Consider the following 26816-nt stretch of genomic DNA (forward strand, 5'->3'; position numbering starts at 1 on the left):
CTTTATTATTGCTCCTAGTCTCAAGCAGACCATCAGTGTCAGCATAATTTGGTTTTGTTGAATAACAGACCTCTCTGACAGTGTTATTTTGCACCACAAGATATAAAGATTCTCCTTTGTGCTGCCTAAGGCATACAGAGCCATCAAAATTAGTTTCCATCTCTGTCGCTTCGGAGCTTCAAAGCAATTTGTCCGTGAGAGTGCTGGGAGTTGTGTGTTTTTACAGTGAGGGAGGATTGCAAATATGTTGCAGTTTCCTACTTTCTGAATTAACAAAAAATTAAGAATGGCATATGTTGCAGGTAAGCATTGTGTCCATTTTTTTTAAATGGCTGTCAGCAGAGTTGGATTCAATTCCACTTCAGAGGGATGGGAGTTTGACTTTTTTGTTTTTTATTTTTTGAATGGAAACATTCCAGGTGTTATTTAAAGATAAATATATTTCAATGCCAAAGTTAATCTCTATAGATTTGTCATGTAATCAGCGCATATGACAGGTAATTTTAGGTTTTATAGACAAAGGTTTACAGTATTTACAGGTTCAGATCAGTTTCATTGCAAATAATAAATACAGAAGCTACATCGTATAGACACAGAATAAATGTGTTCGTGGCAACTTTACTGGCAAAGTGGGCAAATTCCAGTTAGGTGAAGCATACAGGAACATTTCCAAGGTAGTGAGTATCCCTTGGAGTACAATAAGTGCAGTTCCAATGAAACTGGAAAAAATATGGCACCTCTGAAAATCTGCCTAGGGCAAGCCGTCCTCAGCAGAATGTCCCTGAAAGAACTGGCAGAGAGGTAATCAAGAAGCAATACAATGCAATTCTGGCAATTTAGGTGCAGTGTATTTTCCAGCTGTTCCACAACCATGACCATTTTTTCCCTCTTCATGGTGATACAGAAGTTTTCAGAGCCAACAACGGCTTCCTTCTTTTAACTGTCCCAGTGAGCCAAGCACACACAATACCAGGATCTCCTGTGGAATGCAGACACCAATAAGGCTATTAATTACAAATGGGCTTTTCCTGCTGTCAGTACGTCTGCCATGAAAAAGGTCTGTGACGGCGACCGCGCCCTTATCGTTCTTCGTGGTACATGAGTCCAGTGAGCTAATGTAATTCCATCATACCGCAGCCCATCTTCAATCTGTGCAGAAGTCGAATCAGAGGATAAATGACAACACATGTGAGGCTGTGCAGGATCTGAGATGACTATCAGAGTAGTCCTGTGTCATCAGTGTTGCCATACTTATTAAGCTGTTTAATGGAGGCATCTGCGACTGCACAACCTGCTGTTGAAGATATTAAAATGTAAAACCAGCACTACAGGGAACGCTCAACTCATTTTGCCCACTTACGTCTCTGTCTGTCTTTCTGTTAGTGTTGCAGCTGTGCAGATCAGATGATGATGCAGCCAAAAGTGTGCTTAGTATTCTCACCTGTCAGCTCTTTGTATTTACTGGAAGTTAATTAGTGTGATTCAAGAAATGAGAATAATTGATCTTTGGTCTGACAATTCATAGTGGTTTAATTGATCTCAAACACATCTTAATTACCAATGTGAAGCTTATTCATTCTGAATGTGGCTCATTACAGTGGAAACCAACCTCTGTGATTTTGATTGTTTGCTGGGAGAGCCGAAAAATCAGTCTGATTCACACAGCTTCCTAGTTTTTTTCCCATTCAGGGCTTATCAGACAAGTAACGGAATGATTCACTAACGGGATGGATAGGTGGATTTTCAAATTTTTCAAATAAAGCATTAACATTGACTGTTTAAACCAAATGTTTCACAGTATATCAGTCCCATTCATGTTGCTAGCACTTCCACAGTATTGTCTGAATACTCCATGCATTCAGTGCATTCTGATAGTGTTTGCAAAAAACATCCTACTGTTACGGTTAAAGCTGTGATGGGCAAATACCCTGCCCATTAATATAATTCTTTTAGAATAGAATAGAATAGAGTCTTTATTGTCATTGCACGGTAGTGTAAAAAAATATGTTCGCACAACGAAATTGAGGCACAGCTCTCCCGTCAGTGCAAAAAAGATAAATATTAAAATAACCATCCAAGGCATGCACCCATCAAACAAACAAACGAAAAAAAGGACATCACACAAATCACAAAAGTAAGGGACTGTAAACAGAGACACATTTAGTATTGAGCTGCAGGTGTGAGGCTGGCACACAACTGATGCTGTTAAAACAGAAAGGTCAAAGAGTGGGGCTGTCCAGCACAATTTAGCAAATTCTCACCGGATAGATTGCAAACGAGATTACATTCCGCTCTGTAGAAAATATTGCATTCTGTTTAAACTAGTACCAACATAGTTCAATAAATAAATACTACAAGCATCAGCTCAAAGTGGGCATGATAGGAAATGCTGAAAATTAGTTAAATGGAATCAGTTTGCTCTCTTGAGTAATGTTTTACTAAACTCTTTTATTTACAACCCCCAAAAGTTTGGATGCTATGTGAAAAGTATATAAAAACAGAATGCAACTCAGGGAAGGGAAACTGCAGTTAGTGTCTCAATAGTAAAAGCAAACCCTTATCCCCCAGTAAGAGGTTTGCATGCTTTTTTAAAAGGGTCACAAGCCTTTATGAAAATTCAAAGTACTGTTGGAAAGCTAGCTGTATGTGTGATCATCAAACAATTCACTAAACTTAGCCTAAAACAAGCTTAGATTTTCAATATTTTTAGAAGGCACTTAATGTTAATTTAAGGAAACAACAAGGCAAGGCCTTTTCATTGCACTGTATTTGATTGAACTTTATACGGAATAGAGCACATTTTTATTTTGATACTAATTAACCCTCTGAACCCCAAGCAGTTTCACAGCCTCTTTTTCCTCCTGTCCAATTTTAATCACTGTGGCCTAATTTTTCACTGCAATATACAAGTTCTGCACCTCCACTGAAGCAGCAAAATTAAAGCTAAAAGCAGGGTGAACTCAAACACACAGTTATTATTCTATAAATTATAAGAAAAAAAATGCCATCTCTATATACAAGCTTACAAGTTGTGCTAAAGACACAGGCACAGAATTTAATGGGGTTTTTTTTTACAGGATATGGTTAGTGCAAACTGTATGTTTTTGACATGTAGAATACTGTGACTTTGATGAAATATCACTACTTTAAGCTTATATTTGGTCATATCTCCTGACAGAAGTGCCCACCACACACGACTCATCTGAGGACTGGTGGAAATTTGAAATAATTTGTGTTTTTGCAGTTTCTGCCTATGAGAAATGGTGTAATTTTGGCAAAGAAAACACACCGGTAGTGCGGTTCAGAGGTTCAATGAAATGAAAGGCATCGCATAATTAAGTATTCAAATAGAGTCGTACATTTTATGAAGTTGATTTAGGCTATGGACATCCTTTGCCAACAGAATTAGTTGGTTATTCATTTGCAAATTCGGTCCTCTGAAAGCCCTACAGCGGTAGTGCAAAAGGAAAAAGGTTTGCAGAGCTTCTCAGGTTATAAATTGAATCAATTTAGCACCAATATGGTCTTTGCAGGGTATCACAAATGTCCCTATACTTATATATTTAAATCATCAATAAGACTTCAGTTTAAAGTTTATATGGCATTAGTATCTGAAGAAATTGAACGTGTTCCTTACTAGTTAGGATGCTCTTCGCCTGTCTGAGAGCTTTCTTTTTTTCTGTGCATTTCCCTTCCGGTAACTATGACATTTTTAAAAAGTTCCAAACTGCAGAAGTCGCTGACTGCATCCTTCCACTCCTGAGTCTTACAAATGCGCAAATTGGTCTTTCAGTGGCTTCCAGATGGCACAGCAGATTTTGAGACACGATGTAGCAAATCACTGTTTGACCCAGCTTGTCGCTCAAAGCTCCAGTTGCAAGAGTCTTCCAAGTCAGAGCCAATGTATCAGCCAAATCCAGCAGAGCACAGTGAAGGTTCGCCCTGACAAGTAAAAATAAGTTGTTTATTTCTAAATTACCAGAATTATTTACAGCACTTTATTTACAGAAAATCAAACCCATCCTACAGATTTTTACATTATAGCCTAAAATTCATTTTGTTGCTAAAGCTGAGGACTCCACACGTTATTTTACTTTGGGAATGAATGACAATATATTTTTATTTAAATCTATGTCTTGCTTTTTCCCTGATAGAGGAAGTTGTTAAATGTGTTGCTGTTTAAATTTCTGGGGATGAGTGCAGAGAAGCAACCCCACAGCACATTGCTGCCACCACCAAGCTTCACCATGTAGATGGTGTCTCTCTGTGGCCTATATTAAACATACTGCAGCCTTTAGGATTATGACTACAACTCTGAATTTCCATCTGATCAGACCACTTTGCCTGCAGGCCTTTTTGTCAAACACAAATTCCTCAGAGTTGCAGTATACCTTAGTGGCCTCCCTCGCTGCTGTCCTTCTCAACACCATCACTCAGTTATAAAAGGTGGCCTTACTTGGGGCATATTTTCAGCTGGTCCATGTTTTCAACATTTTTAAAAAAATATGCAGCTATGTGTGTATGTGTATACATGCATGCCCACACTCCCACGCTTTAAGGTATGGGTTTGGCAATATGTGCACCCATATGACAAACTGCTAAAGGGCTCTTACATTGACGCCCTCTAGTACAATACTAATTAGGGTATTACAATTTGTGCCGCCTCATTTACTGAGGAAATTACTGCAATCAAGTCTTAATCCTCCCTCTAAATCAAGAGACCATGAACTAATGAAACCTCAGGAAAGGAAAGGGTGAGAGAGGTGTGTTTTTTCCTGTTTGTGGAGGACGGCGGGGGGCAGTTTTACGCAATCTCTCACTTTCTATTCTGGCCCTTGTTCCTCCATGACTGTTGCTTTGACCTCTCCTGTCCTATACTTTTTAAATGTTGCTTGCGTCTGTCTTGATGACTATTTAATGGCGCTGTCTGTTTTCTGTATGGTTGATCAATCTTTGTCCCTAAATATAATAACACTGACGAATGGACATGACCTTATCTCTCAGCTCGCTGTTCTGTCTCACTCTGTTTGGTGTTCCTTCTTTTTGGCAGTGCAGCTTCAGGGCTTGATTATTATTTAGGCCATGTCCATACTAATGTGAATAAGTTTGAAAACTGACTTTCTTTTTGCCACTAAGCAGTTGCAGAGTGTTTTGGAAAAGTTTGCCATAAACACTGAAAATCCACAACAAAAGAAAGCATTGTTAAATCTCATATTACTGTTACGGTCTATTAGCCTGGTTGGTAACACTTTGCCATGTCTGTTGCCACCAACTGTGTGATTGCCTGTTCTGTTTCAAATTATAGGTGTTATCAATGGCTTGTCCAGGGGTGTTTTTTTTCCTGTCTATTTTTCAAGTGTATGTTATGATTCGGTAAGACAAAAAATGTTCTTGTCAATTATTATTATATGTTCTCTGACTGTCATTTGGCAGTAGAAACAATGAAAACCTGTATTTAGGGTTTAGATTTTGTGTCAGTTTTGCAGCAAAACAAAAGTATTTTTGGTACGTTTTACAGTCATAGTCGAGCATTTTCTAAAACACTGCAAGCCATTACAATGCAGGACCAGCGTTTTTAAATGCATTTACTTTAGAGGGCATATTTATAAAGATCAGCAGTGGAAAATGCAGGTGCCATTTGGATGGAACTAAACAGAAAATGTAACACCAGCTGAACATCTTGTTTTTGTGTAGGTGTTTAAACTTCTCACCTTGCTGCAATGACGGCACTTCAGATAGTGTTAGTCCAGCACTGGAAAGTATCAAGTAGCCACCTCTTATTTTAGTGAGGTCCTGGAGGTAGCTTTGTTACCCAGTGTGTTGGTAGTGGCACAGGAGAGGGGCTGCAGCAGCAGCAGCCAATGTTGACGAGCTTAGTGTTTTTTGCTGTGAGATCTATGCAGGATCCTGTTGCCTCCAACGGTGTGATTGCCTGTTCTGCTTCAAATTAACTGTGTCATCAATGGCTTGTCCAGAGGTGTTTTTTTTCTGTATTCTTTTTCAAGTGTATATTATGATTTAGTAAAACACAAGTTGTCCTGTGGGGGGTCTAGATAGTTTTTTCCTTAGAACTACTTGCTACACCCCCACATTTGTAACCTCTTCATCAAGTCCAGGTGAGCTAAGCCATTGATTTAGTCTAGACACAGTGATTAGAGATCCTGGCTGTATTGATCAGAGCAATAACATCAACACTTTTAAGATAAAAATGTATTGCCCTCTCTGTCCACCAGTCTGAATTACCCACAGAGACTCAGTCTCATACACAGGCGCACACACCAAATTTAATTAAGCAAAAAATGAGTCAGTGTAGCCAAATTAGTTTAAATTGCAATCATTTAAATGATCATGGACTAAGAAATGTTAATCTAAGTTATAATTGGGACCATTTAGAAGCCCTGTGCCGCAGTCATGGGGTTAATGGTGCTTATTGTAATTATAGAAAATAGATTAATTATAAAGGGGAACCCCACCAATTTAAGAGATAAGCATCAGTTTGCGAGTCATGGTGAGTAGTATTACACAGCCAGTCAAAACAGCTGTGAAATGTCCTCTGTGGGCTTTGAGAGGCTGAAGAAATGGCCTCAGTGATGCCATCAGGGTTACCACAGCTAGGCCTCAGAGACTACAACAGAGAGTCTGGGGGCACAGAGTTTGAATATCAGACTTATTTAACATTTAAAATAAGAAATATGAGACTAGGTGAGCACTCACACAGGGCCACGTAAATTTTGTTTTTAGCATATAGGTCTTTCTCTATGTCCATGTTTGTAGGTGTCTTTAAATCGTGGTAGTGTATGTGGGGACATTAGCAGATAGCTGATATCTGCAGGAGTTGGAGTAGGAGAAGCTTGAGGTAATTGGATTAGTGTCAGACTCGGATATTCAGCAGGCCCATTCCCACCAGGCCAGTGCAACAACACATACACACATATAGAGAGACTTTCACCCTCATGCATAATATTCATTAGCCACACTCACACATATGCTTCCATAAAAACTGGCATGCACATATACAAACAATCCTTTGCATCCCATATTCTTTACTGTAATCAAGGACAGTCATGCCTTTAAATCTACTATTAACATGTCCCCTCAAATGTTAAAGTTGTGATGGCTTTAGAGAGAATATTAAGGACCAGGCTAGCAACCATCTTCATTTTTATTATCTCTCAATATGTTGTAAAGAGACAGTTCTTCCCCAAATAAAAAAGAATACATATTCTCCCTGTTGCCTGTAGTGCTATGTATCAGTCTAGAGTGTTTTGGTCTGAGTGTTTGAGATATCAGCCGTAGAGATGTCTGCCTTCTTTCGAATATAATGAGACTTTATCGCTATTCAATTCCATAGTTCCTTTTCATAGAAGACAAAAAAAAGCAATCAATCAATCAATTTTATTTGTCACACGAAATCGTGCAAGTTACAGCTCCAGGGAAATGCAATCCAATCAGCTCCTTCAATTTGTGCATTATTCTTCATAAAGCACAATGTGGCCAACAGATCGGCACACAGAGAAAGAGTCGCACGGTGAAACTGAGGCGTCCTGAAATCCAGGATCCAGCAAGTCTAAGTGAAACAAAGTACAGGGTTAGCTCGTTTTCATTCCTGCCTCGGTGCCCTCTCTGATGTGCAGATTGAGATGGATGCAGAGGAGGTCTTGCATGTCCATATGCTCAGGATGATAGCTGCTGCCCATCTTCTCCAACTTTTCCTCTGTATTTGCTCTGATGTTAACATTTCAAAACCTTGACCAGCCAGGTTAGCAGATACTGCAGACTAATGAGCAACTTGCAGTAATATATCAATCACACAAATTATTTTCATTGATGTTGCAAGATTGGGCACGGCCTTGGTGGAAGTCCGTGCTCTCCGAATGCCCTTCTAGTTATTTCTTTTTTCCTCATAGCAGGTATATTCCACTTCCCTATTTTGCATTCTCTGCTTTTTTCCCCTCTTCATCTGCTCGCAAGGCAACTACCAAACCCCTTCCACTTTCTTCACATCTCATCTGTCTCTCTCTCCTCTTTTCATCCTGCCTCTCATTTATCTTCTCCTCTCTCCAAGGCATGAAGACCACTGCTTCTTTATCAGTGAGCCGCAGCAGGGGGCATGTCACTTTCCCTCTCTCCTTTCCTCTCATCATCACTCCATTTCTCTCATCATCACTCCATTTATTTCCTTCTCGAGCCTCCACTGGTCTCATCTTGCCTCCCCCTGCATTTTTGCTTCGACAGGAATATTTGGTCCGTGCACCATCGGGTTGGCTGTGTTCTTTATCTTCATGCAGATTGCTTTTGTCCTTCATTTTATCACTTGTTTTTTTTATCTCCCTTCTTTTTACTCCATTTAGTGTGTTGTTGTAGCTACACCTCTCTTCAGGGGAAGACACTCCTTTCTTCTCTGTTTATAGCACCTCTACTCCTCCCACTGTCTTTCTGTTGCCTTCATTTTACTCTTACATCCGCACGCCGTTATTACTCTCCTGTTTCATGTTAGTGACAATCCAAACGTTAGATCTTAAACAGCGACTTCTCTTTTGTACAACTTACCTCAATGACCTGAACCGAACACGATTAACTCCTATCAACCAGCTGTTAAAATTAGACATACTCATGCTGAAACATTTATATTCTAATATTGTTTTTTTTGGCTCTCTTGGTCATCTACTCGTGGGCACCAGACGGCCATATTTTAGCCATATTTCTGTGAATGTGTTAGGACAGGAACTCTTGCCAAGAGAATTTATTGCGTAAATATACTGGGGATCTTGAAAAGGGCATTTATTCATCACAGTAAAAATGACTTGCAGAGAAAGCAGGAGATGTTAAGAGTATTAGCAGTTGTTGATTAATGTTTTTAATGCTTTATTGACTAAGGTGACCTGTTCTTTCTTTGTGCTGCCTGGTTAAGTGCTGCTGTGTTTTGGATTTAATACTGTTTTGATTTATAGTCCATTCTTTTACCGTGAGAACTTTTCATTTTATGAGATGCTATGTTCAGTAGTTGGCTAAAACTTTTTAGTTCACATTACTAGTGACATTTTAATAATTTAGAAATGTAGAATATATGGACAACAAAATGTTAAATAGGCTAAAAAACACATTAAGGCAGTACTTGCATTGAATCTATTTTGTATTCTATTCTCATTCCTTTGTAAATGCATGTATATAAAACCAATAAAATCAAATACATCATATCCTAAACAGAGGTACATTGAGAATAAAGTAAAGCTTTTGCAATTGTATGTGTCATGTTGACCTTATATCAGCTACCCGAGAGAGTTCTTTCATTATATCCCCCTCATGCCCCAGAGAAAAAGCTGGAGAAAGGCCAAGCCTGTCCCACTATCTGTTCTGTGTCAAGTAGTGTTGGAGAACAGGCTGTTCAGACACCATGGTAACTATGGTATCCATATGTGACAGCAGGAAGTCCCACTGTATAGATCACACTGTCAATTAGAGTAGTGATTAATAGATGTGTCTGTGAACCACCATTTACAAGACATGAATATAAATCCTTCACAGTGCCGTTCTGGTTCTTTGAAACATTATTGATGCTATTTGATTGGTGCTTTGTTCGTATGCAGTGTCCTGCATTTTGTAAGAAGTAACGTCAGAGCAAATATATATAAATCAAGTGAAGAAGATCAGAGCTATACCTACTTGCACAAATTGTTTTATTTAGAAAGGCACATATACTCAACGAAATAGCATAAACTGTAATTCATTAACATACTGGACATTACATTGCCTATAGCTTTCTGAAGAGACATTGTAAAACTCTGGTTCAAAAATGGATAAAGAGGTGGGCGGAGCTGAGGGCAGAGCTAAGGCAGGTTGAATGTCACCCATGTGTCGATCAAAACAGTCATTAAACAGGTGAGTTGTGTAAAATGTAGCCCTCTCACAGGAAATTAGCTTTTATTACTGGCTGTAAACATCTGCTGTATAGTTTAGCATTTTAACATGGCAATCTATAGGGATTGACTCACTTTCGGAGCCAGCTTCAAGTTGCTATTCAAGTTACTGCAGCTCTTGACATCTGCATGTTGGCTTTATTTCTCAAACCTGGAGGTTGCCACTTGGTAATTAAAAAGAAAACCCACTGAGTTGCGTGTCTTGGCATCTGCTGAAATACCACAAAAAGACACATTCTTGCAGTTTCCTATAACAGGCCTCACCTTAAACAGAAAAGGGCACACTCCTAAAAAAGAGTTTGCCTTGCTAATTTCTCCAATACGTGTGGAAAACAAAAAAGATGCGCGGAGGGGGAAATTGCATAATTTGGATGAGGTAGTGGGTGGAAACACGATGGCAGAACTTCAGATGAACTGTGGCTCTTTCTGCACTTTAGTGGATCCTAAAATAACAGCTACTCTCAGTCATAGCACATCAAACAAGTTTGCCATTTGCACACTGTTTTCAGTTAGTTTTGTTTTTATTATTGTTTATCCCACACGCTCATTTGATGTCGGCATCCCCATTCCAATCATAAATACAGCATATTTAAAATAACTGTTATAATAACATGTTAAAAATAACTGCACGAGAAGGTAAATGATTAATCTTTCGATTTTCACCACATTGTATCTCCTGATGATCCACACCAACTGACCCAGACAGGAACAGACTGTGTTCAACTGAACCATCAACAGTTGTCACACCCAAAGAAAAAAGAAAAAAATAGGAGCCATTTTTCAGCAGCACTTGGATTTATTGTCTCATATAGCTGTCAAGCTGTTAAAACGTGTGCTGAGAACCACTTGTCTTGAGCCATATGATGCTCTGAGTAATTTCTGACCACTTGAGAGCGGCTCGCAAGTCTAGTCAGCATTGCCAAGGGCGACTGGCTGGCTAGGCCTGTAGATGATGTGTCATAAATTAGCTGATGAAATTAACATCTGCCCGGAGTGTAATCCTCTGAACCTTCACACTGTCAGCATCCCCTTACACACTACAGTTCTTGCTTTACACTTCAGTACATCATACAGCCCCACAGCTCATTACATCACGCTGAAGTGAGTGCATGTGTTCACGCACTCTTGTACTGTATTTGTGTGTTTGCAGTTAGACATCAGGCTCCACGGGATATGAGATAAAGGCTGGAAAAGTACAGGTTGTTGCATCATTAACTCCAGTTAGCAATTGCCTGCCTGACTTGGTTTCCTTTAATGTCCTCTGCTACAAATGTGCTTTTCCACTGAATAGAGCAGCCTATTGTGGTGAGAAAATGACTGTGAGAGGAACGAGAGTGGTAAATGGAGAGGAATAGAAATAATTGAGGTTTGGAAGGTCACAAGGTTAAATAAAATAGAGTCTTAGTAGGCCCACTTGTTTTAATTTGTGTAAGTTTATTATGATGAGTTTGCATCTTCTTGTTAATCCTAGATTTCCTCGCGCAACAGTCGTGTTTAATACGACTGTGCTCGCCTTTGTGTGGGCCTGTCATTCACAGAGCTTAGAGCAGTAAACATATCTAGGTTGATGGCACACTTGTTGGTGTATATGTGTGTGTGTTGTATTGGGAGTTGCTCAAAATCCCCAGCACAGGCCGATTTTGAACAACACTGAGGTTTTTACAGTAATGGCATGGGACTCTTTACTTTTGTTTGCTTTGGAAAAGGGCAGCAGTAGTCCAGGGACTGCATTAGAGATGAGGGCTTTCACATTTCATCTGCCTCTCTTCATCTTTTCTGCCTCCTCTCATGTTGCCTACTCCCCTCTTTCCTCCTCTTCTCCGTCCTGAATACTGAAGTACAGCTGCCCGCTCTTGCAGCATCACACGTCATCTAATCTCCGTCAGTCACTTTCTTAATGGTGTTCTCTGCCACCACGTCATCAGTTCCTAGTAACCTCTTTTCTTTCTCTTGTAGCATTTATGTTGCCGTGTACCCACTTTCCTTTCCCCCATTTCCTTTCTGCTTAGCAATCACACCCTCACCTCTTCCTGCTTCACTCCTCATTTGTTCTTTCTCTCATCTTTTCATCTCTGCCTCTGTTTTTCCCCACTGGATCATGCTCGTTGTTCTTATTGGTAGCTTCCACTCTTCACATAGCTTTGTGTCAATGTTTAGTGCGCAGAGCCTCGGCACAGCAGGTGTCCTCAGCATATTGCGTTTTATCTCAGCGTTCTGTTGTCGGCTATCTAAAACATTTTGCCTTTAAGCTTGTGTCTACTTGAAACATCTTTACATTCTGATGTCTCTCTCTTTTTAACTCTCTCTTCATCTGTTGCATCTTATCCTTTTCAAATTTACACAACTTCTTCAAACACTCCTAGAAGAGCTCATCCAAGCACACACCTTTTTATGTCTTTGTTTTAATACTTTGTGTCTCTGGCGGAGACATTATACACCGTACCAGCAGACTTGTAGACTTGTAATTGCCTCTCTCCCTACTAAACCAGAACTAATATCTGATATTTATTATGATTTATGCAGATGTGTATCATTAAGGTTTTATCCCAGTTAGATTAGATATTTAAGAGGATCATAGTGATTATGAAATGCTTACAAAGAGCTATATATTTAGCTCTCGCATATTAGAGTTGTTTGTGCCATAGGCTCCAAACATACACACATTCTTGTACTTCTATCTATGTGAGGACCCTCGTTAACATAATGCATTCCCTAGCCCTGTACCCTAACCTTAACTATCACAACAAAATACCCAACCCTAACCAAACCTGATTTTAACATTGACTTTAAAGCCAAATCTGAATCTTCAAACAGGCTTTTAAAAAAGTGAGGACATGCAGAAATGTCTTTATTCCTCCAAACTGTCCTCATTCTGTTGGTTAAAAACCTGTTTCGGTCCCCACTCTGTATGGAGAACAAAAAAACACACACACACACACACACACACACACACATATCCAGCAGGTCCTTGTGCTCAAGGTAATTATGCAGGTTAAATGACAGCTTTTCCATTAAGCCACTCTCCAACAGCCACTCTTCACTAGTTTGATTGCACTGTAATGACAAAGAACTAATTAGCATGACAAGTATTCTCTCCAATGATTGGCTAGAGACCAAGAGTTGTCATTACAATATTCTGCTTCTTAAAGGACCCCCTCTTTTCTTTCTTTTCTTTTTGGGGGTTTGTGTTAGCTCTTCTGAGACTGCATGAGTAAGAGTGCACAGGCTTGGCCAAATGTCAAGGTTGTGTATCATAGATTAAGATAAAGTCTCTGAGGGAGTTTTTGTTTATGTCGTTCAGTACACGGCCTGCTTCCAAAATGTTGGGGGAGGAGGGTCAACATCACATAATAACAATAATTAATTTGTGGGGAGATCAAAACAAGTGAGAGAGGCAGAATCAAGCTTCGGGCATACAGGTGCAAAAATACACACATTAATGACACAAATATTCACTTTAATAGCACCTGTTGTTGATTGAAGGACACATGGCTGATTCAAATTCAAAGAAAATTGTCATAATACAGAAAGCACATTTTATACTATTTGAACCAGAAGGTGTCTTGGAGAGAGATGACCTCTGCTAAGGCATGCCCTAAAGTGAATCTGTCCTTTTTATTAATCCTGCTGGCAAACAGACAAACCACACCAAAACATAACCTCCATGGCAAAGATAAAATATAATTTACTGAAAATTGGACTTGGTTTTGGTTTGCTCACAGTACGCATATACTCCTTTAATTTATTTGCAAACAGACTGCAGGCTTCAAACTTTTCCGTGGTGTTGTGTTTTCCTCTGCCTTTGCTGCACTCCACAGAAAATAAATGACAGTGTGCTCGCCCAGACAAATGTGTCGGCCCTGGTCAGCCATCCAACTTTTCCATGCTTTTTTTACTCTATTGTCAAGGATTATTTTTCCAGCGCTGTCGTCTGCGTAAGATGAATGGCAGCGGCTGCATATACTGAATCATTTTCTCTTGTGCGAGGTTTGTGTTGGATGTATATGTCAACGTTGGAAATGGTAACATGTCTGAAGTGCTTTTTCTTCCTCTTTTTGTCAAAAGTTACTCTAAAAAAGAATCATTTGTCGGTTCAGCTTTGCGTTTAAAAGTTGAACTAGTAGGATACTTGGAGAGCACCGACATCCAGTCCAATTATATACCTTATATAATTTGGTTATTTTAAAGAGATTGCTTAATGTAACAGAGAAAAAGTGTTTTGATTGTGTCTTGAAAGTAGTTGGCTACCTCGTTGATCAGTTGCAGCTCTTCTTCTAACAGCTCACTGTGGCTGCAAAGCTGTAATGTACCACAGACACCCAGTTGGTCATACTACAAACATAAAAATATTTAAATATTTACATCAATCCCTATTGAGTTGCCTCGTTTACGATGGACAATAGTTGTGTTTCCATCAACGAATGTCTATTCACATTTTGAAGATTCGCTGAGACTTGCTTGATGGAAACAGAAAAAAGCATATAAAAGTTTTGCGCTTGCTTGAAGTGGTTTTCGTCTCCTTTATATATGTAAAATAAATGTTAGTGCACTAAATGGGAGATGGACAGACTTTCAGAATACGTTCTGACGTGACGAACATTTAACTGACATGACTGATCAGCTGTTTGCGCTCTGCTGGTCAAGACGAGCTGACATGAAAGAAAAAGCATACATTGCCCAATTGAATCTAATTCCTGAAGACTCTCCATTTTCCTTCATGGTTGGCCAAATTAGAAAGTTGTCTGATTAGAAACCTCTTTTTGTTGTTGTTTTTCCTCTCTCGTGCAATTTCTTCGTCTTCTACTGTTTGTTGACGGATTAGCCTACAGCAATACACTGCCATCTTCTGATGAAAGTACATTTATGCAGCTTTGTTTATTCACTCTAAACCAGTTGATGGAAACATCTCTAATTTGCATTTTCTTTAATGCAACAAAATTTTACTTCAGAATTAGCTTCGACTTTAATGGAAACATGGCTTATGACTTAACAGACATCTATTTCAATGAAAATTGATAATACGTTATTACTTTAAGACTTTATTTACATTTATAGACAACAATGAAGGCAGATAAACCACAATAAGCATCTAAAGATGATGGTTTTGCAATCAGTGTAGTTTCAGTTATCCATACACCTTGTACACAGGACAGCCCTTAATCATCCAGGAATTTGAAGGAGAAGTTCACCTCAGTTGTCAGTTATCTACTCACCCTCATGTCAGTTAGCCCAGCAGTATTGAATGTGAGATCTTACTGATATGACAGCAGTCAGTGCAGTACATAGCTGGGCTGAATGGTTGGATCGACCAGGAGGCCACTGTTAAAAAAACAAGCTTGACAGACTTTGCGGAAAAAGGTGTGAAAACTGACAGCATGAGGCAAAAGATGTTCCCTGTTAAAAAAGAGAATAACTCTTCAAGCTGTAATACAAAGTGCTCGATGTGAGAGAAGCTGGGCACAGTGTTCAGACTGAAGTGTGGTAGAGAGAGCACTCCTAAGCTATTATAACCTACAAAATCAAACCTGGAGCCCCTGCAGAACAATCATCTCAAAGCCCATACTTTCACAGCCAGAACCACAACTGAATCTCCTTACAAAATGTTCCAAGTTGAGTGAGCATGAGCAAATCTGCAACACTGAATGTGAGAGAGAGGGAAATCTCCAATTCCAGATTTGCTTCAACAGTCCAAGTAGAATCACACCTATAATTGCTGCCAACATATCCAACCTCCATGTATTTACTCATGATGGAAGGAAGCTGAAAAAGAAATGATGCTTGTGTGCAGTGTGCATTTTTTCCCCAAGAAATTAGGAAGATTTATTAGAGTTGCTGACAAAAAGTCAAAATTTATTTCATTTGGTATTCATTGTGCAATAGCACCAATAACTGGAAATGTCACAGAATACGAGCAGCTCATTTACTGTCAGTAAATTTAATATCTTTGTAACCCAAAAAGCTGACTTGGAGACACTTTCCTCAGGCTGCATCCAAACTGTAATTTTCCTTCTTTTTTTCATCCTGCTGCAGTTGGCCCTGGAGGACCCGGTGCACAGCATTTCTCTCCAGCAGTTTGTCTATGAGAAGCTGAAGGCGCAGCAGGCCATGATGGGAGACCAGGGCTTCGGGGTCCTGATGGAAACCGTGGACACAGAGCTCGTCAGACAGCTCCAGGAGTTCCTCCAAGGCCTCTGAATCCCATCTGCAAATCCTTCACTACCTTACACAAACATCTTTGCCTAATGCTACCCTCTTCACCACCCCGATTTTGAAAATATACCGGAAAGGCTAATAATCTGCCCGACGTGTGGACTCCTAATCCAACCCTCCCCGACCTCTACCCATGCTATGCCTTATCTGTATTCAGACCTAGCCTTGTCGACTGTCCTCAGCTGACACCCTTTCACCCCTTCCTCTATTATCTGGATTCCTTTACATCCTTTTTTTTTTATCTAAATGGGGTCTATGTGGGTACTTATTGTCTAAATGTCAGAGTACCTCTACACCCATATAAAACATCACCACACTAGAGCTTCCACTCATTTCTTCTAGTTTCTTCTCTTTCTGTGGTTTTAAGGTGGAATGGGTAGAAAATTGCACGGATGGTATATGAGTTGGGGGTTTGAGGAGTATAGAAAAATCACCTGCAGCTGCCAGAGCAGGAGCCTCGGACTATTTTCTACGGAGAAACAGATTGTAGCAGAAATGTGGATAAACCGTACCTAAAGGACCTAAAGCAGTGTTTACAGAATCTATTCTTAAAAAGAGAAAAAAAGAAATGTAATTTTGTATGTATGTAAAGTATGGATGATATTCTGCATGATGATATTTTACTTTTTAGTTTGTTTTTACTTTGTGTTAATTTCTCTTCCATTAAAAAAAAATATAATAATTTTTGTCATAACCAGAGGTCAAGTTGAAGTAACTACTGAGTGAACTGAAAAGTGTTTTTCTTTCTTTTTGAGTTGGGTTAGAGGGAAATTTTGTTTTGACTGTTAAATGAGTGATTTTTAAATGGTTGATTTGTAAGAGTGCTGAACCACATTTATATGTATATACATACTGCTGCTAATTGATGGTGTGTCAGAGCACTTTAATAACCAAAAGCTGTTTCACCTGTTTTCATCTTTTTTTCTCAACGGTACATCTTCTCACATCGTTGTACTTCAACACAGTGGTAGAAGGCCTTGGAGCAGTGCAGCAGGATTGTGCAAATTAGGCTAATTTAGTTGCATTAAGGCTCTTTTTGAACTGTTGCCATATTCCATGTCTCAGTGCTAACATGTACAAAATAGACTGACTGCAAACATAACATGCCATTAGGTTGTGTCTTTACTATTTAATTTGAAGGAGTTTGATGAATTCTGACCTAAGTGGCTGTTAGAGAAGCCCCATTGTGACTTTATGAGTCAAAATACATCATGTTGTGTGTAGCTGTCCTGCTGACAGTTTTTTCTCATTTGACAGAAGAACCAGTTCCTCCAGTTCCTCCTTCCTGATAAAACCTCCAGGAGGTTTTATCAGAACAATTGATTATTTGGAGGTTTGTCAAACCTACATTATAAAAAAAGTATTTAATGACTTATTGTTGGCACAAAAATGTTTCAATAGTTGAAAGAAAACATTTATAAAAGTGACGTGGACCTCTGTTACACGTAGTCCAAAATGGTCTTTAAAAAAATACAGATTTGCTATAATTTGAAACTCGTATAGAGAAAAAAAATGTTTTACTTTTCTCACCAGCCTTTGAAATCTATTGTTCTGGAAGTTGTGGATTACTATGGTTTTATTTGCTCTCATTACGCTGGTCACCCTCCCTGGGAAGGATATAATCCTGACACTAGCTCCTTTGACACTGTGATAGAGTTGAGTAGCAGTCAGAATTACGGCCTTATGCTTTCAGCCTTACCTATCCTTGAAACTCAACAGACCTTTCTTACTATTACGTTAATTTCTTAACTAGTTAAGCAGTAGTTGATTTCTGTACTTGATTCTGTAAATGACCGCAATTATGAAGTTTAGAACGTAACACAAAGTACAGTAGAGAGATGTTTTTTGGTTCTAAATTTGGTTATGCTTTGATGGGAAATAATCCTTGTTGCTTTTTCCAAAGCATTCAATAAAATGCAGTAATCAGCCAAATTATTAGTCTGTGTATTTCCATTACTAATTTTGCTGATATACTGGTTGGTCTGCATGCTATAACCAGCTTGGAGGGACCTCAGAAACAGAGGAAAGTGCTTGGTAAAAGTGCTTGGCAAGGCTAGCCTCGTGAATTGAATTTGCAACATTTACATACTTAAATGTGCATTATGTGATTCTGAAGAAGATACTAGTGGTTAATAGTCGAGTGTCCCTCACAGTTTGTCAAATACCAACCCAACCAGTATTTGAGAATGAGACACAGCAACTCAACTGTCTCCAGATTCTAAGTTGTTTGATGTCTCTCTTATGGTGGAGGTACAAAAAAAAATCCTGCAAACAAAAGAAAAGATGTGCCAGAGCCCAAGATGTTCTGTTTTGGTCAGTTTGATAGGCAGTGATTGGTTCTGGCTCGGCTGTTTTCAACATGGCAGCCGGGTCATAAACTTTAGAATTTTTCAAGTTAAGCAGTGCAGAATAAAACACGTTTCTTAAACCTTTGAGGCAAGAAATGCAATGCAGCAATAAAATCCTGATTTCATATTTGATCAGATCTGCCCAGTTTGACGGTTTTATCAGAGTTTGATCATTTGCATTACGCTTATGCAAGTTCAGATACACTGAGTAGTTCTTCATTATGCAACGCACATCTAGATCTCCTCCTTCCCATTGAAAATTAATAGGATCCATTAACTTCACATACATTAATTGATCCAGTGTATCTCCACCATTTCTCTACTTCCAAAGTTAAAACCACTGAAATCATCATGCTACTTTCCTAGAGGGCAATATTGTCCTGTTATTGAGTTCCCCTTACTACCACCATAAGCAACTCATGAATATTAAACACTAGAAATTAAAGAATAGTTCAATAAAAGATGACCAATTATTTTGACCTGTCATAGAACAAAAGAGCAATATTGCTTTTTCCATACATTGTATTGCTCTCAGGGAGTTATTTAAATGCTGCAGTAGTCAGCAAATGTTGCAGTAATAAACAAGTGGGAAACTTTTTTGATGGTTACATACTGTATGTAGCTGTTGTATCTGCAGTGCTGCTCAGTAACTACAGGCTCTACAAAGCAAATAACTCTAGTACACTTTTCCACAGACTGACAGCTTCTCTTGTAAGTTTGGCTACAGACTTCTAAGGACAAGAAAGCAAAGGCGGCAGTCGCTAGCATCGACCCATTTGTCTTAAGTGCTCAAGAATAAATGTACTTCTGGCAACTGGTCACTCGAGTGGCTTATAGAGTGCAAAGAGACGATTAAGGATTCTACACCCATCTTCACTTCCCGCCCTGCGTTTTCTTCCTCTCCAACACTATTAATCCAACGGACTCAGTCATTCATCTTTCTTCTCCCTCTCTCTCTCTCTTTCTCTTTCTCTTCCTCTTTCTCTTCCTCTCTCTCTCTCTCTCTCTCTCATCCTCACTCCTATTACACTTACTACCAGCGTAGTCCTTTAGAGACTGATAAGAGCCACAGGTACACGATTGGCGGAGGCTTTGTGTTAATTATCCCGTGGAATGCATGATAGAGGAGAGCAGGAGGATTAGCTCTAATCTATAACTTTCTTTCTTCATTGGATTTGTTCCTCACTCCAAAGATTATCATTATACAGCGGCATTTTCCCTCCAAAACTTTAACAGTTCATTTGCATCATCTGCATTTATAGACATTTGTCAGTGCATTTCCTAGGATGAACTAACATTTTCTGCATGTGGAGAGTAAAATATCAATGAAAATATAAAAACTATAAAAGTAGCTGTTTGCAGTCACAAGACAGCCACTACTAGCTACTTTTTTAGCTACTCTAAATGAAACCAAAATTTACAGAATTAACATCATGTGATAAACTCATTAGGAAGATGTTAACTCAAGTAATAAATAAAATGAGAAGTAGGGTAATGTTCTCATAGACTTTTATACAATCAGTGTAGGCGCCCCCTAGTGGTCATAAGAAATAATGCAGGTTTAAGGCACTTAAGCATTTGGTTCACTTTTCAGACCAAGAGGTAGCCACTTGTGTGTAAAGAAAAATCAGTTTCCAAGTAATGAGTTTTTGATTCTTTTCTCTCCAAATATCATATGCTGCATTTGTTGAATGTTCTATATTATATATACTTAAATAATAGATACATCGAATCAAAGAAACAATCCTGCTGAGTCATAGTAATTGAATTGTACCCAAATATTGGAAATATCTCAACAGACAGGATTTTAATCCATAGTCTGCCCTTGACTGTTGTTTTAGAATTTCTCTATTTATTAGGAAACTAATAAATCCCATTTGTCATGTCATGTAGAACAACTGCAGTTCTGTTCACAGATACCTGTTGTTGTCTTTTCCTCTAAAATCAATAGCAATGTCCGTCTCAACTACTAGTCAATGAGGAGCAAATTTACCCATATCGATCCCTGACACATCAGACATCTCTCAATCGTTTTACTGAGCCTTCAAAGCTTAAACAAGCTATTTCCCCTTTAAAACAATGATACGTAACATGCCTTATCGATCATAACTGTGTAAAAGCTCTTGCTCTAAGGCAACAAGGGGTTTTAAACTGGTTATCTTACAGTCCCAACCTAATACTTGTGCCTCTATTTCAATATATTATTCTTATTTTAATGCCGGTCTGACTGCCTGTGAAATCAGTTGAAAAGTTTTGTGGGTTTACATCATTCGAGGAAAAAGTTGTGACATACACTAGCCAGTAAAGAGGAACCAGGAGGAGACTTTCTTGGGGAATTATATTTTTTACTTTATATTTCATTGTTATGGCTGATTCTGGAGCAGGATCAGCAAAGAGAATCAATAACAAACTGTGCTGAAATTATAGTTGCTTTAAACTATACTTAACATATATACTTATGTCCCTCCTTTCCGGTACTTTGACAGTTACCTGTCGTTCTGATTGTGTGAGGGCTTTTGTAGCAGAAAAGTATCAGTGACAGCGTGTGGGTGAGTACCTATTTGTCTCTGTGTATTGATTCTGATTAGAAGTGGCGGCTCTTGTCTGCCTGTGGCAGCCTGTAATTAAAACCTGAGGTTCCAGGCATGTGCAATCATTATGTGTCCGTACAGCGAGCCTTTCATGTAGGTGTATGGCTACCACTGGTATTCAAGCTCAAATGTCCCTGTGAGCAACCGCATTTGTGTAAGTAACATCTCGCCCATGTTCGTCACTGAAGAGTGTTGCAGGAACGTGAAAAGTCTGTTGATTAAAGTGTCGCACTTTAGTCCAGTGATTAATGAGTTTTGTAGAGTGTGTGAGAGTTGTGTGGAGGCAAATAGCAAGCGCTCCTTAACCCATTCTCACTCTATTCAAACAGCACTAACACGAGACAGATTACCACAGGTTATACATAAATGGCACCGTGCGTGCGTGCGTGCGTGTGTGTGTGTGTGTGTGTGTGTGTTAAACGATGAAGGACAAAGCTAGGTGTTACTTAAAGTTAATAAGTTAATAAGTAAGTTTAAGTTGTCACATTAAAACAACACACAAATTTCAGGAAAAAGTGCAGATGTCCTTGATAAAATTATCATTAATTGAAAGGCAAAAAAAATATTTTGATAAATGATTAATCATTTACATTTTAAGTCATATTTTAAGACAAATTTCTCAGAAGAAAAATGGAATTGCCATTTTTTCTTACTTTGTGACATTATATAGATAAAAAGTGTAATTGATTGATTAAGTATTTGGCAGAATAATGTGCACTAACAATGCAACAGCCCTACTTTTATGCACTCAGGGCTGTAAAATTTAAGTCCTTGAGGGCTCTTTGACTACTGTTTGACACTGATCCAAAAGCAATAAATGCTTTCATATATTAGCATCATTACAAGTGAAACAATGCTGTCATAAAACTTGTTCTCTGCACCAGCCATCAGCAGTATGTCAGCATTACTGAACACTAATAAATATTTGATGAAAAGTGCGATCACTGAGTGATGAGAGAGTACAAAAAACGTCATATTCTGTAGAAGAACAGAGACAGGAACACAGAAAATGGAGTCCCTCTCTGAATCTACTTCTCATGTCAGAGTATTACAGTATTTATTATGCTGCAGGCTGTGGAGAGTTCAGCCAATACTAATCAGACAGGTGGGCACGAGGTGTTCCTCTGGTAATAATGCAGCCTGTTGCTGTCTCGTCTCCCTCCAGCTCATATAGTGTTGACTAGTAGCCCAATGAGATTACTGCCACATTTTCTCCCTTTTATCACCACAGTGTCAGATATCTCAGTAACATGACTCAGCATTTCTTGAGGTGATGCTTAGGGCTGCATATCAACCAAAAGTTCCTTTGAAATAAAAACTTAAAATATGTCTGTTGCATTGAGAATCAAGAACTAATCAAATAGCTGATGTGAACATTGTTTCACTTGTAATGATCAGTTGATAGAGTGACGCCCACTGATCAGAAGGTTGGTGGTTCGACCCCTGACCGTGGCAGCCTACATGTCAAAGTATCCTTGGGCAAGATACTGAACCCCAAGTTGATCCCGATGCTGCGTTCATTGGTGTGTGAATGAATTCCCAATGGTGGCAGGTGGCACCGTTTAGGGTAGCCTCTGCCACCAGTATGAATGTGTGTGTGAATGAATTTGAAGCATTGAGTTCTGCATTTTGGCTGTCAATTTATTAATTTTTCTTTAACCAGCGCATACGGGAGTGAATTTGGAGCCGGAAGATTCTATGTTATCATGCATGTTATATAATGCTAACAAGCCAGCTCAGTTAATAAGGTACATATCAATCAACCACACTGGTCTCCCCGCAAAAATGACAATAAAGGGTGTTTGTACAGGAAGCAAAATACAACTCATATTTACATTTTAGACTATGGTCCACCGCCATTTTGCTGACGTAGTAGTAATGATTGACATTGATGCGGAGTTTAAATGCCAGATGCCACAGTCGGGGCGGGAGGGTCGAACATGTAACTTATGTTTTTTATGCAACTTACGGTAGTCACATCCCCTCATAACTACTTCACTTCCGGCATTTACGTACAGGAAGTTTTTTTGCCATAAACCTAGGTCAGCGGTTCTGTAGCCTAAATTCGCAGAAACTGCAGCCTTTTTTAGAACCGTAAACCGTACGTGTATGTATAATGACGTGTGCTATTTTTAAAATGCTCTGCTGTACCGCAAGCCGCGAAACGCTCATATGGGTAATTTTGGCAAACCCTCATATGAGTCGTTATGGGTGGTATTGACAAACGGTCTATTCTGTCGTTTAGGTTGGAGATCTTGTTGCAAGACTCTCTCTGCACTGCTCTCCAAAACTAAAAATCAGCGCAATTGACACCATCTTTTTGACGAGAAGCGTGAGTTCGGGGAGCCCATCTGTCCTGCCGGGACGTTCGCAGCTGGCTACCCGATGGACGCGTGGGAGAGGTGGCGAGTCGTGTGCCTGGCGGTTCTTCCGTGGAGGACGTTGAAGATCTTTACCTATTCAGAATCATGATTACAGGTCTTTTGCTGATTGGATTAGGCATTGCCCTGACTAATCAAGATATACAGAAAACGGTGACAGCTGTCCAAAGCCCCATTAGGCTGCCCGACATGATTGAAGCAATGGGCAGAGCTGTCGGTACTCAGACTTCTTGGAGAAATTGACGGCCTTGCAAAGGCAACTGGATCAATCCGGAGGCCAGTATGGACAAGATGGGTAGCCATGTAAATTGCAAGCGGCCACTCGCCTAAGCCCAAACTTCCAATCTTCGCTGCTTCGTACCCCGAGTGTGACAAGCAGGTCTGCGACCAGCTCCTCAATGGCTGCAGGACCGGATGGCTGCTTGCCTATGCTGGCTCTCCCCTCCCCTGTGGCATGTCATAAGTCTGTTCATGTTGTAAAATGTATTGAGTATGTGCTTATGTTGCCGAGGCTTTTCTTTTTTTCCCCTCCCCTCTCCTCATGTTATGCTGTATTTCTTTTCTTTCATCCCTGTCTCCCTGTCCTGTCCACCCCTTTCTCATATTGTATGTATTTATGTATATGTTTGGACGGGTTGATGGCTAATTTCGTTGTCCTAGTACTTGTTACTCTGTGCAATGACAATAAATGCGACCCAAAAACAATCTTATTTGATTGGATGACTATACACCAATCATAGTGTTCCACTTAAATACATACATTACATATACATGTCAAAATATTTTAGGAAAGATTTATAGTTGTCATGATTTTAATATTAGATTTAGATTAATTTAATTTAGATTTGTTTTTGCTGTCCATTAGAATAGTCTGGATCTGAATGTTAAATAGGTAATGAATAGGGAACAACAGTTTTGATTTATTCTGATTTGAGTTTCTAATGATCCAAACAGCATATGTTATTGACATTATTTTAACAGAATTATGGATTAAAGAACACGTTGTTAGTTATGGGTTAGTGATTTATTCAGTTCATTGATATCAGTAATGGTTTACAAAAAACCCTCAGATATATACTCATTGAAATTAGTTAATGATTCATGAAAAATAAATAAACTCTCAGTATATAAAACATTAAGTCATTATAAAATATTTAAATATATTGTCTGATTACTAATCATTTATGAGTGCATTTAGAGTAGAAATCCACCATTACAATATTTATTTTGTGTCTGCAACATAATTGGGTTTGTTGAATGAGAATCATGTTAATTTTTTCATGATCTAAGGTAATGAAAATAGGATAGTTATGGTATCAGTGCAGAAGATATTGGAAAAGTCAAAGCATACTTAGTAGTGAAGCCTAAAGGTATGTTTTCTTATTTAATTGCTATTCACTTCACAAAATGGAAACGGTTTTGTTTTTGTTAAGAATAGTGTGTTTTGGAGCCATATGTAAAGATTTTCCTGGAACTGGACATAGGTGATGTATTGGATTGACAACTTTATTGATCATCTGCAATGGCAGAGACAGTCCTGGTGACCTATAAGATTTCTTGTTTGTATCTGACTGGTGATGCCTTTAAACTGTTGATGCACTGAGCAGAAATCAATCATCTGCCCCTTTGTTCTACAGCACAGTATGCCATGCCTTTTTTTTTTTACTTTCAAATAGCTCATTCTCTGTGTTGTTTTTGAGTGCTGGAGGAAATCTCTGCTTTGAGCACAATAATCTCCTTCTTTTGTCCTAATGTCAAACTCTGTGATGCACTGTAATGAGACCTGCTGCAGAGGTTTCACGCTGCTGAATTAGATATTGACAAAGTAGTCAGTCTTCATTAGTCCTGACAACTTTTCATCCTATCAACTGACTTCAAAGGTATCAAAAATATGTTACATACATGACTAAAGCTAGTGTGAGGAATGTGAAAATATCTGTAGTAAGTATTTATTCAAGGTTGACTGTTGAACAAATAAACATATTTTAGGTGTGAAGAAAAAAAAGAGTCCCTTATCGTACATAAATTTGTGAAATCACACAAGGACATATTAAAGTCATGTCCCTAGAAGAAATATGTCAAGTTATTTTTTCTTCGTCCAAATATAGCCTATATAAAATACACTTTTTTTTGGATTTGTACAAAATACGTATTTAGGTCTATGTTGAGGTTTTTATATTAAAAGTAGGCTTCTGTGTAGATGTTGGCTGTATAAGTTTGATTAGAAAAGAACTATAAGGTGGTGTGTTAAACAAGGTTTCCTTAAAACTTCTGTTTGATAAGCCTAAGATGATTTCATTATCCTTAAGCTGATGTTCTGTCGAAAAGTGCTAACTATTCAGCTGCATTAGAGCATTACTTGATCAAAAATATATTATTATATAATTATGATAAAGTATCAAAAATGCTCCTATATTCTTACAGTATAATGCAGTGAGAAGTAATGTAATATAAAATGATTCTGTAGTGAGAGCATTATTTTATAGGGAAAGTGTCCATAGAAATACACTACCACTGAGATCTTAAATAAAGATATTAAAATTGATAATGAAATCAAATAATTTCCATAACTTGCAATAATACAAAAAACATAAATAATAAACATATTATGTCATAATACTGATGGAAAACAAAACTTTAAGGTTGCATTTTTTCTATAAAGCAGCATAAATCGTCAGAACACCAGCAAATAGATTTGTCCTACACTGAAAAGAAAAATTATTTTCCAAAAATGTACTGTATTATTTTACAGGTCTTTTTTTCTTTCTACATTAAGTGAAAATGCCATAAGATCAATTACTTTTATTACTTTTAAGTATTAACCATAAAAGTTGAAATCTGGAATATAAAATAATGGGACATTTTATTTTATACAGTATTACTTAGTTGGTTAATGGTCTTGATCATATTGCTGAACATAAAATTAAGGCAACTTTCTGTTTTCTGACGGTAAAACTTTAAATTCAATTATTAGATATTATATATATGTTTTGATATAAATACAAATATTTACTGTATATTATCCTTATTTTAAAATAAATTATCTGTTAAATCATGTTTTTCTATTATTTGATTTTTTACTGTTTTTAAAAACTTTTTTCTTCTTCTTTTTTTACAGTGTAGAACAGTCTCCAAAGTATATTAAAGTTTATATAGGCTAGAAGTCGCTGCTGATTGGATAACTCCTGACACACCCACCAAACGGGAGGAAACGTAGGCTACCTGCCGCACACCGTTTGGAGGAAACAAGTTACCAGAAAATCGTAGTAAAACCAACACGTTTGTATTTCAAACTCCAAACCCCCACTTTTTAAGGCAATGTTAAGGTTTTGAATTATTCAAGCATGTTATGTGGATGTTTCCACACGT

At 38.4% G+C, this 26816-nt stretch overlaps 1 protein-coding gene across 1 annotated transcript in view; it reads left to right on the forward strand.

Annotated features, from left to right (window-relative positions):
• ipo11 (importin 11) overlaps positions 1 to 17753 on the forward strand; it is a 141710-nt gene extending 123957 nt beyond the window's left edge. The window contains exon 30 of the mRNA XM_059336479.1: positions 15948 to 17753. Within this exon, the coding sequence (XP_059192462.1) occupies positions 15948 to 16112 (165 nt within the window). The 3' untranslated portion in view covers positions 16113 to 17753. The remainder of the gene's footprint in view (positions 1 to 15947) is intronic.
• Positions 17754 to 26816: the final 9063 nt, after the last annotated feature.

Source organism: Centropristis striata, chromosome 7 (genome assembly GCF_030273125.1).
Source record: "Centropristis striata isolate RG_2023a ecotype Rhode Island chromosome 7, C.striata_1.0, whole genome shotgun sequence".
Taxonomy (NCBI): Eukaryota; Metazoa; Chordata; class Actinopteri; order Perciformes; family Serranidae; genus Centropristis; species Centropristis striata.